At 43.9% G+C, this 15,226-nt stretch overlaps 1 protein-coding gene across 2 annotated transcripts; it reads left to right on the forward strand.

Moving 5' to 3' along the window:
- Positions 1–302: 302 nt before the first annotated feature.
- si:dkey-103i16.6 (uncharacterized protein LOC557125 homolog) lies at positions 303–15,152 on the forward strand. Of its 2 annotated transcripts, XM_062461115.1 has the most exons (8): positions 303–724; positions 11,951–12,175; positions 12,300–12,506; positions 12,640–12,872; positions 12,962–13,062; positions 13,268–13,429; positions 14,243–14,455; positions 14,665–15,152. In XM_062461115.1, the coding sequence occupies exons 2-8, from the start codon at positions 11,955–11,957 to the stop codon at positions 14,860–14,862; spliced, it is 1,335 nt and encodes a 444-aa protein (XP_062317099.1). In that variant the 5' UTR covers positions 303–724; positions 11,951–11,954; the 3' UTR covers positions 14,863–15,152. The 2 variants fall into 2 exon arrangements, with proteins under 2 accessions (XP_062317099.1, XP_062317100.1); XM_062461116.1 differs by lacking the exon at positions 303–724 and having other exon boundaries at positions 11,690–12,175; positions 14,243–14,459.
- The last annotated feature ends 74 nt before the right edge of the window (positions 15,153–15,226 follow it).

The raw sequence follows: 15,226 nt of genomic DNA on the forward strand, positions 1-15,226 counted from the left end.
TTCTACATTACTGATTTCTACTCAGCGTTCACAATCTTTTACATTATTTGTTTAATTTGTTTTAATAGCAGGCTTTATTAGAAACAAACCCAAATGCGGTTTACCGGAGAGGAAAAAACGTAATCACACCAACATCAGGGAGTGTAATTGAGTAGGCTAATTATGAGAATGTAATTTTATTTCTGGCGGGAGAGAACTGTCCGGGTTCCAAATCGAACAAGAGTTCTACCGCTCTGTGTTTGAGGCGATCTGACATGGTTTGACAATAGGATGTGCCAAGTGCAACAATTTCCGCTTGTTATCGGATTGGTTATCTGTCATATTACACTAGTGAGTGGTTTTGACATATGAAACAGCGTAGTCGTGTTAAGTAGTGTTTGGGATACATCGGTTGAATAGAAATGGAACGAAAGAGTCAATTTCGGGAAATCGAAGGGTTTATGTCATTGTTTTCCCGCACTGAGGCTTGCTAGCTATAGCTACCTCTTTTGAGGGGATGCAGCTCAAATCGTTGCGACAGGACTTCATTAAAAACACAAATTATTTCGGTGGCAGTTAACAGAACGGGCAAATGTCGTGCTGGGTAGCTGCTTTGACTACTCACATCTTTTGTTAGATGTTTATGCACAATTTTACGGGAGGTGCAACTGTGCTCTTAGGATACTTTCCTTCGATTGGCTCGAGTCCCACCAGCCTTCTAAATTTGCGCCTTCGAGATACACAGGTAAATCTATACATTGTTTTCTTTAAACTAGTTTTTGTATGAAACAAATTGGAAAAAGTTGAACAAAATGTTTGGCGAACTTGACTTTAGTTTGCTGCAGCCGTTCCTAGTCGTTCCTATTGGTTGGTAAAGCTCTTGTTTTCTCGACATCTCGAGAAAACCTGCATATCGAAATAACGAAACTTTGTTTTCCCGAGACAATGACAACTCGAGATATTGAGAAAACAAAGATAGGCTATTAAATAGCCTAACTCAGAGGAGCTGGAGAAGAGGCTATTGGGTCACCTTCTCACATAGCTCTTCCATCAAGACCCCTGGCACAGGCTGAAATAGCTTCTTCTTGCGAAGACTAATGTGCGTTTTTTTTGCTATAGTCTTTACAAACACACTCTACTGTACCCAAATACACACTGTACCCCAAGGCCGTAGCCATGGAGTCAACATTGGGGGAGGAAATCTGCTGGGGATTCTGAGGGTCACCCCCTGAAAACTTTTTACGTTTAGTTATGAATATGATAACATTTGTTATGATAATTTCGGACAACGTGCGTGGTTGCCTGTCGTAGCATAGCACATTTATCTTTTATTTACATTTTGATATCAATATATTGGGGGTGGGGGGGGGTCATTTTGACCAGATTTGAATATGGCCCTGCTGTACCCAACCCAAACACACTCTACTATACCCTAAACACTCAATTGTAACAACACATTCTCCACGCCTAATCCATAGCCATATTCATCTCTGTATGGCTCGGGGTAACATTGCTACCCTGAGTTTTCTCGTGGAAACAACATTTGTTACTTCCAGATGACTAACTTGAGATAACAAATTAACTCGCTATTACTGGAAAACTGAGTAGCCTAATATAAACACAATTGTGAATGAATGGCACCTAATGCTGGGTAGGCTACACACCACAAGATAATCGGTCTGATTTGGGGCCGATTTCCCCCCTTTCGACAATCCTAGGTAATGTCCCGATTATCTTGATGGTTCTACAGAATATTAGGGATGGGACGTATGACACTGACGCATCGATGCTTGTGTCGCAAAACCAATACGCACAGTTTCGAAAAAGTGTTTTGGAGCTTGTATCAAATTACGAAACCACGTGATAGATGACGTTCAATGCTTCAAACGTCACAAACTGGTTCGAAGTTTTGGCGCTCTTCTGAACCAGAGCCATAGAAGAAACGAAGCCACCGCTTCTTGTTAAAGACAAATCTCACATTGCCAGAGAAGCAGCACCAGGCATCGCTCGAGTTTCTTCCATCAGTCATTATTATTTAGCCAAATCCGTATTGTAATAATTATAAATCCGTGCACTTGAGTGTTGTGTTATTTTATTGAAATGAAACGTAACATGATAGGACTAGGTAGGTCTATACAGTGCCCAGAAAACAAATGTTGATGATTCGTCAACATTGTCAACAGTAATAATAATTAGTAAAAATAAAGTCCCTCCAGTTCACAATAGGCCTACATATCACAAATGTTAAGAATAAGAAAAAAATCTGTGTAATCTAGTTTAATTGATATAAAAATCGTATAAAGTCCGTCCACCCGCGTCAACAGGTAACGGCTTTTTCGGTGGTGTAGCTGGTTAACCCTTGTGTTATCTTCGGGTCATTCTGACCCATCAGTCATTGTGACCCACCGTCGTATTGCGACAGATTTACCGCATACAAAGACAAAGTGAAGCATTTTCTTTTAACCGTTGGGCTGTCTCAGACCCCCCACATTGCAAAGGTTAAAAGAAAATTATTTTAATTTGTTTTTGTATTGGGTAAAATTGGGTAAACACAACGATGGTTCGTTATGAACCTTTGTGTCATGTGACCCGAAGGCAGCACGAGGGTTAAAGCGTTGTACGACAACGTATTGATAATTCGAGGCTGGTTACCCGAGTTCGCGCCCCAGTGCAGGGAGATATTCTTTAACTTTTACTGTGAGAAAATGATATAATTCTAACGGCCTTCAGATGTATCACAACATTTTAATGTGTGAGCACTAATATCAGATAAAAATGAACACATGTAGGCTTAATTAAAATATTAAATAACGTAGGGTAGTCTACCGTCGGAGACAACCACTACGCCTCATTCAGCCAGTTTAAACGGCTGCTATATGACGCTGTTAATTTTCAATGCGCCGATAGTTCGGCTCTTTGGGCCGGCACAATCCGGAAGAAACCACCAAAGCTTCACAAGGCATCGTTCGCCCATCCCTACAGAATATTTTATCAGATTTTCCCTTGGTGTGAGGTGTGTTAAGAGTGGCCGAACCTGATCGGAAGAACGTCAGAGCCGCCCCGATCGCAAATCCTAATATTCAACATGTTGAATATTTACGATCAGAAATCATGATGTGGGCAGTGGCGGATTTAGTGATTTGGGGGCCCCAGGCAAAGACAGGCATGGGGCCCCCTTAACTCCTATTCTCACTCATTTCAATCCATTTAATAATTATTAATATAATAATAATAATAACTAGAGAGGGTACCATTTCTGGGGAAATTGTAGGGTGTGCTTGCTAGCTTCGGTTGCAGATGTTTCCGTTTATTAACTGTAATTTTTACAACTGATATTTCTGTATATTTTATATAAAAATGCGTATGCCTATACTTTTTATTAAGATTGCATAGATTTAAAAGCATACATTTGTTGCTGCTCATTTACAATTCAAAATACAACAATTGAAGTGTAGAATGAAACGGTTGTCTTCTCATTTCCCCTGCAAGAAGGAATATTGATAAGCTATAGCAGCCTCAGTTGAAAATATATTGGGCAATCCGGTGCAAAACGGTCCCTCTATGACACCTTCAATTTTTCCCTTCTATCGATATTTCCAAGCATTTAGCCTACTCATTGCATTAATTCACTAGAGAGGGTAAAATTTCTGGGGAAATTGTAGGGTGTGCTTGCTTGCGTCGGTTGCACAGGCGTCCGGTTTTGAATGACATTTTTACAACTGATATATCTGTATATTTTATATTAAAATGCATACTTATTATTTATAAACATTACATAGATTTAAAAGCATTTTTTTGGTGCTGCTCATTTACAACTGAAAATACGAGTGAAGTGTAGAATTAAATATGATGTCTTCTCATTTCCCCTGCAAGAGGTAGCCTCATAGCTGAATCAAAACGAATAAATTTGGCAGACCGGTGTAAAAATGGACCTAATCTCTATGACTTAAATGTCCTTTTAAGTTTTCCCTTCTCGTGATATTTTCAGGCATTTAGCCTACTCATATTGCATTCATTCATTAATAAAGAACCCCCTTTGAAGATTATTCTACGACGTTACCGGCAGTAGAAGATGGAATCGCGATTCAAACAGTACCATCTGCTAACTGAAAATATGCCCCCAAAAACGTAAATAAGCTTGACATTTATTTAGTGGAAAATCGCTCATTCATAAAAAGCTCACTGGTAGCGATCATTGTCAGTAACAACGCAAAATGCGATATAGCCCTGTGTGGAGAAGCTGCCCCGGTAAATTCTACTACTACAGTACAGTACTAGACTACTGCTGTGTTTGTCTTGGTAGCGATTGTGTTGGTTGAATTGGATTTAACGTTCCGTTGTACGGTTTAGGCTGAAATTAATTATTTTCATGAACAGATTGACAAAGTTTAGGCTGTGGCAATGAAGTTCAGGTTAGTAGTTAGACTTTTGATTTAAGTAAGGGGAGTGCCGAACATGTTGTGTAGATGTTTTTGTAGTGTCTCGCGTAGGCTACAGCGTTGCAGTGAGCTACACTGGTTTGAAACCACAGGTAATGATAATTTCACCCACAAATCGTTTACTTGTAATGTAATGTCATAATAAATCCTACAACGAAAATGTATTTGTGAGGAATGTTTATTTTAAAGATTGAAAACAGATGCATCATAGACCACTGTAGTATGTGTTGCCCGGGCAACAGAGGCTAATGTCATGATGCTAATGCTTCAGTGAAATAGTAGACTACCGTTTCCAAAAGTAGATGTGGGCCCCTTCCTTAATAATATCAGCTAATATTGTACATTACATTTCATAATTGTGTTTCACATCACAAAGTAAAATGAGTAAATAGTTATCACCCTGGCCTCTTTGCTTGTGGCGTTCCTGCAGCTGCCTTGCAGTAAAGCTATAGTTAGCCTAGCTATCCCCCATGTTAACAGACGTGAAACGAATGTTCTGCTACAGGTAGTCACGTGTGTTTTCGTGACGTTAGTGACGTTAGTAACGTCAGTGACTGTGGCTAGCAAATTAGCCACCGTTAGCTTCACTTTTCACCACAAAAACGCAATTTCTACTTAAACCATGCAACGGAACGTAAATAAAAATACAACCAACGCAATCGCTACCAAGACGAACCTTTTGACACCGCCGTTGTGTATGTAGTCCAAATATTGACTGATCCTTAGGGGGGCGAAAATAAACAATAATAAATAAATAAATAAACTAGAAAAGGCTGTTCCTGCGAAACAGCAGTGAGAATGCTGAAAACCTGAATGGGGATAGCTGACCATGCTAAAAAAGCTGAAAATAGTGAAAATTTTGTAGAAAGTTATAAGCTGAAGCTTAAAAGCAACCGAAAGGTATTTTTGAAAGGGGCTGGAGCAGCATTCCAACAATGATTTGAAAGGATTTACCATTACTTTTAAAGGGAGAATAATTTGCACAAAAACCTTCATATTTTAAAAAGTATAAAAGTGAGAAATGAGAAAATACCCGCAAGCTGAAATGAATTTCAAAAATGTGTGAGTGACACAAAAGAGGCAGTGTGGAAGCTGAACTGCATCATCTGCATCATCTTAACAAAGCTAAGAGCTAAAATAGCCTACAATGCGGGAGAAGCTGAAAGCTTAACTGTTAAACAGAAGAAGTAGGCTAGCTAGTCGGAACAAGAATATTATCGTTTTAACAGCTGAAATTATAGTTGGGATAGTAATAGCAGTAGCAGATGTAGCCTACCATTGAGTGCGTTTACTCGGCTTTCTTAGTAGGATTCAATGTGTTGATGGAATGAAACATACAGCAGTAGAGCCGATACAGGAAGACACGGCGACACTTTGTTGCAGAAGGATGATGGTGCAAGTTTTGTCCGTGGAGCATACAATGATTAATAAAAAAGAATCATGTAGACGCGTTTATTGAGTAATCGCATAACTAATTACACATGTAAACGGAGTAATCGTATTATTGGCATAAACCGACAATTGCTAGTAATCGTGTTTCTCATGGTCAAGTAAACGTACCAATCACCTGTGTGAGAGACTGAGTGGTGCGTGTCTGTCGTTACGGTGATGGTGCAGCTATGATTGCTAACGCGCTGAGGGCAGAGAATAAGAGAAATGTAGCTAGAATCCACACCTCAAACAAGATAACCTAGACGCAAAACTGTACGTCCAATCCAAAATATAAGGATATTTTCCGAGACCCAAGACTCTGCCGAAACCAGAGATATTCTTTATATGTCTGTGCAGTCAGAAATACGACTCTACCTGCAGTTTCAAAAACGTGTTCCTTTTGCTTTCCTGGTGCTTGTTTGTTTGGTTGCCACGGTGATGGCGCAGCTGTGATAGCTAACGAGCTAGGCAGAGAGAAAAACGAACATTTACCTAGCATCCACACCTCAAACAAGTTGACCTAGACGCAAAGCTATACGTCCAATCCAAAATATAAGGATATTTTCCGAGACCCAAGACTCTGCCGAAACCAGAGATGTCCTTTATATGTCTGTGCGGTCAGAAATACGACTCTACCGGCAGTTTCAAAATCTTGTTCCTTCTTGCTTTCTCTGACTGATTTTACTCACCTCTCCATTGAAGTTAGTGAGAGAATTTGAAAGGCTGCTCTCGCTTCAAGGCTCATAGCTGAAAATCTGTAAATGTGAGCTCTTTAGTAGTTACATTGGCTGAAAGAGGACAATTTTTCCTACATTTTAAGGTATAACTTGTTTCTGTAAGTTAAACTATATGAACGTTAGAGGAATTTGTTTGACAAATTAGTTGAATATCAGAAAAAGAGCAGCAAGCAGTCTGCTTGCTGCTTTCATAAAAATCAAGAAGGAGCAAACATTTTAATGTATTTCAAACTGTCATAATTCAAAATTGGCTGAACATTTGAAAAAGCTGAACCATTTGGGAATAGCTGAATGTCTTGTGAACATTTTAAAGGTTGAATGGTGTCTCTAGCTGAAAGTAAGCTGAAGTAGTTACGTTTGAAAGAGGAGGAAGCTTTTTAATGATTTGAAAGGATTTACCATTACTTTTAATGGGAGAATAATTTGTACAAAAACCTTAATGTCTTAAAAAGTATAAAAGTGAGAAATACCAAAAGTCATAGCCATCATCTCCTGAAGGAGCTGAACGTTTTGATACAAAAGTTGTAGGAATCGGTTAAAGTATGCAGAACGAGTTAAAGGCCAAAAAACGGCGGAAGAACTAAGAAGTTGAAAAACAATAGTGAGAATGCTGAACAGCATTCTCACAATAAATAAATAAATATATATGTGAGAGAACAAAGGTTGTGCTCTCGCCGAAGGCTTGAGCACACCCAATTAAGAACCCCCTTTGAAACAAGCTATTGTAACACCATTGTCACGGCAGTATTTCAGATGGAATCGCGATTCAAACAGTACTGTACCATCTGCTGATTGAAAATATGCCCCCCAAAACGTAAATAAGCTTGACATTTATTTAGGGGGACATGGCGTTCAAAAAAGGTTTGTTGGAAGCGATCATTGTCAGTAACAATGACACATTTGGTCTCAGTCTAGAGCCCTGCGTGGAGAAGATGACCCCGGTAAATTGTGCTACGAACAAGCTAGCCTAGCTGCTGTTGCTAGCCAAACTTCACTGAGCAGCACTTGTGCTAGCTGCCGCATCATTGGATACCAGTGGAGAGGAAAATTACGTTTCCTTCAGTAGTTTCAGTTTGGCAACTACTTGTTTACTCTCCTCTTTTGTCTTTCTCTATTGTGCTCCGCTCGGGGGAGTTGCGTTCCATTTAGCAAATTGGTTTTTGCATTCACTTAACTCTTCTACTGTCTCATATTAGGTGAGTTCGACTTCATGCAGCGCCGGCGTCGCCTGCTGCCGCCTGCAGCCCGGCTGACTTGAAGCAGCCAATGGCATTCTTAACTTCAAGGCAGCCGGCTGCAACCGGCTGTCGGCGCCATAGATATCGGCGCCGCCGGTGCTGCATGAAGTCGAACACACCTATTAACCAACTGAAATGACGTGCTTTGCTGCGCAGTTGCTGCAATCGATGGAATAGTCCACAGTAGTATCGGGTGGGAGGGGAAGCCTGCGTTGACACAAATAGAATAAACGCTCCGTGGGTATCTTTGTTGATACTTTTGGGGAAGGTTATGACTTTTAATTGATTTGTATTATTATTATAGTTATTATTGATCATATAGTATTTTTATGGAGTCTTTCTGGCCCCCAGGCAGCTGGGGGCCCCAGGCGGTTGCCTACTTTGCCTAATGGGTAAGTCCGCCCCTGGATGTGGGTGGAGGGAATGGCACACCACCCACACACTAGGAGCAAAATGGTTAAATATAGTATTTTTTTGTCCTCATGTTTGTGGTCTCTCACATTTTGAAAATCTTATGACATAAAAAAAATATTTTAGTGTGTACCCAGCATTAGGGCTTCCGACCTTGCTACATCCCATCCCAAAAAATTCCATCATCCAAGAAGTTTGACATAATTTATTTATCTCTCCCTAGAAGCCGTTAGATGGCGATGTTGACTTCTGTTTAATGATCAATGTAGTCAAACTCTGTCTTACTTCAATGCAGTGTTGCCAATTGAGCGATTTTGTCGCTAGATTGAATGACTTTTCATCTTCCTGTGCGACAAAAAATCTAGTGATAGTGACAAATCTGGCAAATGCCCCCTACATTGGCAATCTCCGTTTTCTTTGTTGAGCAGCAGCAAAATAACCTTCACTAATTTGTGAATTACGCCACCTTTGCCTCTTCTTACCACCAATAACGATAAAAAAAACACGTTAGCAAAGATTAATTTGAATAAAGACCAGGATTGATGAGTTTATTAACCATAGTGGTTTAACACGTAAGAGGTTTTGGTGTTTACGTACACTTTAAAATAGAATAACCACCAGTGATCTTTATTAATTCCTTCTCTTCTATAGGACTGGAGAGTCATTATTGCTGTCGTTTGTGTTGATTTGGAAATCCCAGTTTGCTTACTAGGCAACTAGACTCAAGTCAAGCAACATCCACCCTCCCTCTCAGACAAACAATACACCCAGCACAAATTACCTGCTTTGTGTCAATTGAGAGTCAAACAAATTATGTAGCACTAAGTGATGTATCATTAGTGGACATGGGTGGGTAAGGAGAATAGACCTTTCGTCCTCCAGACATGTTGAAGAGGTCTCAAGGTCACCATGGTGACCATCCTGCTGACACCAACCCCTAGGGGGCAACAGAGATCAGAAGGCCAGATGAACACCATGGCAATTAAGAGAGTTATTCAGTTTTTCACCTGCTATTTTAACTATTTCTTATCAACCTCGTAATTGTTTCTGTAAATAATGAGGACGATTCTCTATCCAGTCAAGGAGAACAAGACCGTTCATAAAAACTCAGGAGTTGTGTCTGTTTCCAGACTGGTAAAAACCTTGAGGTTCAACATTCAGCTTGGCCTGAAGGTTGGCTGGATGGAACTGCTGTTTGCCTCGGTCCAAGCTGGGTGACGGTCGTGGTGAAGAGAGAGCCACTCTGACTGGAGGACACGTTTGGCTGTGTTCCTCAGAGCTCTAATTAGATTACTGTAACCCTGATGGGTGGGGGGCATCACTCCTGGTGGCCCTGATGGGTGGGGGGCATCACTCCTGGTGGTCCTGATGGGGGGTGGAGGGGGCTTTGTCACAGGGTGGCCAGACTGCGGTGGGGGACTCTAGGACCCCCATCTGAAAAGCCCCGCCAGGGGGAGGGCTCTCAAAATCCCCTTTAAAGCTTTTTGTCATTTATACAAGGATTTATCTGTCATTAAAGAACAGACGCGGGATCAGAGGGGTATCCAGTGGTGCCATTATACATGAGATAACAGCAGAACCTTGCTATTATGATAACTTTACAACCTGCACTGTGGACCTGGACATTTAAATTCAATTACCTTTAATTTGACCGCAGTCCCTTAACCCTTGTGTTATCTTCGGGTCATTCTGACCCATTAGTCATTGTGACCCACTGTCGTATTGCGACAAATTTACCTCATACAAAAACAAAGTGAAGCATTTTCTTTTAACTGTCTGGCTGTCTCAGACCCCCCACATTGCAATGGTTAAAAGAAAATTATTTTTATTTGTTTTTGTATTGGGTGAAATTGGGTAAACACAACGATGGTTCGTTGTGAACCTTTGGGTCATGTGACCCGAAGGCAGCACGAGGGTTAAATTCAGGGAATAGTCAGCCAGTGTAATTATAGTTCCTCAGTCAGCATTGAGTTGTCAGCCTTACTAACAGGCTACATAGCACAGACAGGCATAGTCAGGCTGACATGCTGGAATGGATTCTGGATGAGTTATGTTTGTAATGAAGTTGGATCCAGCTTGGGTGATGGAATTTAAGTCCATTAAGACACTCCTCTCTGTGGGGCTGATTTATAGTGGCGAGTCCTGTCACCCTGCCAGTCCCTGGCCCCTGTACACACTTCTTTCACCCGCGCTGCATGACATCCAGTAACCTCCTAAACACACTGATGCTGCCGTTCTTGTTCAGTTCTGATTCAGAGAAAATTACTTGAGAGAAGTCGGAAGTTGTTTCTGCCTTTCAACAGGCCTGGTGGTGTCCAAATGGAGGTTCGGTCAGGACTGGACCGGAGCATTGAGGCTAATAACCAGACCAGTGATTTATTGCTGCTATCCAACAGAATCTTTCCGGGGGAGTCAAGACAAACTTGAGGGCTCCAGGTCTTCTCGGAGTAGGCTAAACCCCAAGTAAATAAGCTTGGACAGCTTAAGACCTTTTTTTTATCAAATAAACCTGAAGCACCTTCCATATTCCTTATTAGTTGGGTCTTTCCTTCAGAGCCTCAAGCTAACTGACTTATTGCCATTTAGATGTTCTATCTACACAGCACTCCTCCCCACCCCTCACGGGAGCCTATGTGCTTTTATTCCATGTGTGTAGTGTTAGTGACTCCACCCACCCCGCCCCCCCAGGGCCGATAAAGAGCTCCAGTTTAAAGCGGGCCTTATCTGCCGGACCCTGATGCCAGTCTTGTTTTATTGGTTGTCACTCTTTTGTGTCCTTTTCACCTCTCTCCCAGATCCCTCTCACTCCATCCCTCATGGAAGTTGTCTGAAGGCCCAGAGAAGCTTTGGGAAATCCCCCCGCCCCCCCCCCCGCTTCATTCCTCCCTCTCTCTTTCCCTCCCCCTCCTGTCCTTTATTGAATCCTGCCTTCATACCATTTATCCCTGCTCCCTCTCTCCCTTTATCCTCAGTCCAAGGCAGGGGGGTCATCCTCTTTTCTCTCCCAGCTGGGTTTGTTGACACACGGTCAATCTAGACTTCTCTTTCACCCTGCCAACCATCTTCTTTTTAACTGTGCCCCCCCCCCCCTGCCCTCAACAGTAAAGCGGCCACAGCTGTGGACTGTATTAGCATAGCTGCAGAGAGACAGAGTGTGAATGGAGTGGGGGGGGTAAATATATTACAGCCTTTGGCTTTTGTTCGAACGGTGACAGTTTTAAAACATTGCCGGGGCAAAGAAAAGAGTCACAAAAGGAGTGCTGCTATGATTTTATTGTAAATGCTTTTTAAATATGGGTCAGAGAGTAAGCTGGATGGGGAGAGTGGGGGGGGGGGGTGGTCGAACATGAAGAAAAGACGGCGTCAAAAGTCGCAGGAGTGGGAAAAGTCAACCTCTACTGTTTAATCATGGCTTGTTTACGTTGTTTCCACTTACTTTGTTTTTCCATTACTTAAATTTACAAGTAAGAATAGGAAAATATTACTTTTGATGTTCTGATTAACACCCTAGTAATGTTTGTGAATTTGTCAATTATTATTTTGACTGGCCCCAAGTACTAGCCTAACCTTACAATTGCAGACGCAGTCCAATCATTTTAGAGTACATTTGATTTCTCTCAATTACTGAAACGGACCCAGTGGATCTGGCCAACTTGTGTCAAAGCAAAGAAGTGCACCCAAATTAAAATACTTAATATATTTTATATGCAAACAGAGTAATGAGCAAGCCCAGGCCTCGCTGGGACCAGCAGGCTTCCCAGCCTGTCGTGACCCGGGTTACCCGCAGCTCCAGCACCAAGGCCAGCGAGACGCAACTACTCCAGCCCCAGGCTTCAGGGCCTAGCCCCGACCGTGTCCAACCAAGGAAACAGACTGACTCTGTTCTGGCCCAGGGCCTCAGTCAGATGACGATGAGTGGACAGGAAGCTCATCCAGCAAGGTAATAATACGTTAAATGCTGCACTGTGATGAGTGTTTCCGCACAAATGAAGATCTAGACAGTCAAGAGGCATCCTAGTAAGACATCAAAGCTGACCTAATGACCACTGTTTTGTTTGATTCAGGAAGGGGAGGCCTTTTAAGACCAGCAGCAGCAATAGCGGTAGTCCCCCAGCCCAGGGGGGTGTGTCCCTGGGGTCGAAACAGCGGCCGCGTGGCTCTAGAGAGGGTCTGGCTTCTGTGGCACGGCTGGTGAAGCTGGGCCGCTGCAAGAACGTGGTGGTGGTGGCTGGGGCTGGGATCAGCACGCCCAGCGGCATACCGGACTTCAGGTGGGTGGGGGCGTTGCTCTGCTCATGTACACCTTACATGCACACAAACGCACACGTACAGCAGTCACACATCTGCTTTCAGCCTCCATCCTTCCCTCCCTCTCCTCTCTCCAACCACCACCCCGTGGACCAGAACCCCAGGAACCGGGCTGTACTCCAACCTAAAAAAGTATAGCATCCCGTACCCGGAGGCCATCTTCAACATTGACTACTTCTCCGAAGACCCCCGGCCCTTCTTCTCCCTGGCCAAGGAGCTGTACCCTGGCTTCCACCGGCCCAACTACATCCACTACTTCATCCGCGTGCTGCACCACAAGGGCATACTCCTCCGCATGTACACGCAGAACATTGACGGCCTGGAGACAGGTGATCTCAGAGGAACATGGGCACCATTATTGGCCTGTTTTTTGACTCTTTATTTCGGGGAGTGACCATTATTTTCTGACGCTTCGCAGTGTGCGGAATCCCAGATGACAAGCTGGTGGAGGCTCATGGGAGTTTTGCCACCGCTTCCTGTCACCTGTGCTACACTCCGTTCCCTGCCGAGGACGCCAAGGTAATGGCCAGAGGTTGCCATCAGTGGAAATAATTCTCCTTGTCTTGGTGAGGCCTGTCCTCATGTTTTCTCCCTTCTCCCTCTCCTTCCTCCCTCTCTCTCTCCACCACCTCTCTCCTTCCTCCCTCTCCCCACCACCTCCTTCCTCCCTCTCCCCACCACCTCTCTCCTCCCCCTCTCCACCACCTCCTTCCCCATCTTTCAGAGCACCATCATGAGTGACCAGGTCCCCATCTGCACGTTCTGTGCAGGCACGGTCAAGCCTGATGTTGTGTTCTTCGGAGAGGACCTCCCCCAGAAGTACTTCCAGCACGCAGCAGACTTCCCCAAAGCTGACCTACTCATCGTCATGGGAACGTCACTACAGGTAATGAACTCCTTCCTGTAACCGTAGCTAGAATAAAGAGCTGAGACTGACACATAAGGGTAGCCTGGCTCTGCCCTCCTACGTACTACTTCCGCTCAATTTGGATTTTGCTTCTGTACTAGGTTTGGGATTTCAGCGCATCAGTCGGTTTTCAGAAACAAATTTTTTGTAGGTCCAATCAGCGAACAGAGGGAGTGGTTGAGAACGATGACGTTGATGTCGTGCACTAGTTTGAGTTGTAGTTCAGTAATGGCGGCGGAGAAAGATGCGAGCGAAGCTATTCTGCGTTTGTGGCAACGCTGCCGAATATCCATAAGTTAAAGCCGGAGCAAGAACAATCCTTGCTGAGTTTTGTTGGTGGTCATGTTGTTGTGGCCCTCCTCCCCACGGGGTTCGGGAAAAGTTTGATTTTCCAGCTACGGCAGCTAGCTCCGTGGTGAAGGAGTTGGCTAAGGCGAACGCTAGCGATTGGTTATGGCAGATCAGAGTGGCTCTGGGCAGATCCAATAGTTTTAAACTTCAACAGAGTACCCGCCTTCAAGGAAGTTAACGCTTGTCAATGGAGCGATCCCAGACCCTGTGTACAAATGAAATGTACGAGGGTCTGGTTAGGACCAGGCTAACATAAGGGGGCACAAGAAACAAAACTACTTCCTGAACAGTTAGGAACGGGAATTAGAGAGTTGGAAACTATCCTCTTCCAACCCCAATGTAAAGGTACAGAACGACAGTTTTATTTTTGGTAGGTTTTTCAGTCGTACAATACATTGACATTACTGATAACGCGCTGTCCTGCTGGTCACTCGGTTCCAGATTGAGCCATTCGCCAGCCTGGTGAACACGGTCAGGCCCGGAGTCCCTCGTCTGCTGCTGAACCGCGACGCTGTGGGCCCCTTCCTGAAGACGCCACTGCGGCGTGGAGATCACGTGCAGCTGGGCGACCTGGCGGACACCGTGAGGACGCTCGCGGACATGCTGGGCTGGCACTCCGACGTGGCCAGGCTGATGAGGGCGCAGGAGGACGGGGTAGGTGGTTTAAGGCTAGCACCTGGGACCACCACTGCATGATCGTAATAGCAAACAGTTGGCAGTGCTTGACTCATTCCGTCATTTTAAAGAAATGAATTAGTACTTTTTGTGGCCCACCTGTGTCGATTTGAAACATTTGAGTGACTGTCCCAGTGTTTGTCACAGAGTACCCGTTAGTAGCACAGCAGTTTGATGTGTTTCGTCAGGCTGTCAGTGCCATGATGGTGAGTTCTCTGTCAGGGGACCAGAGGAGGGCCAGCGGGCTGGGGAGGAGGGGGGCCCCTGAGCCCTGGGGCAGGCGGCCCCCCAAGTCCAGGCCGGGGGTCCCAGCGTCCCCCAGTTGCAGCAGCGAGGAGGGCGACTCGGACAGCAAGAGCACAGTGTCGTCTAGTCCAAGCAATTGACACACAGTCCACCCCCTCCCTCCCTCCCCCCTTTAATAATATTCAAAGATGAGATCATTAGTAAGCTGGGGGAAGGTAGTACTTGTTTGCCTTTTAACAAAGGGCCGTATGTGTATCGTGTCGTGCATGTGTGATGTAGTATAGTGCAGTTTGCCAGTTCATCTGGTCAGCGTGGACCACATGCTTGAAACCACTATGCAGTTGCTCTCAAGGTTGGACATATGAATACTATTGTATCCCTGTTTTATACTGTAAAAAATATGCTATTTAATAATAAAGGTGTGACTCAAATTTGATTACAGATTACATTTTCTTTTCCATTTAGTACTTGAAGTATTAGTGACATTGTTGTGACCACTCCCAG

The sequence above is a fragment of the Osmerus eperlanus genome, chromosome 5 (genome assembly GCF_963692335.1).
Source record: "Osmerus eperlanus chromosome 5, fOsmEpe2.1, whole genome shotgun sequence".
In the NCBI taxonomy this organism is placed as follows: domain Eukaryota; kingdom Metazoa; phylum Chordata; class Actinopteri; order Osmeriformes; family Osmeridae; genus Osmerus; species Osmerus eperlanus.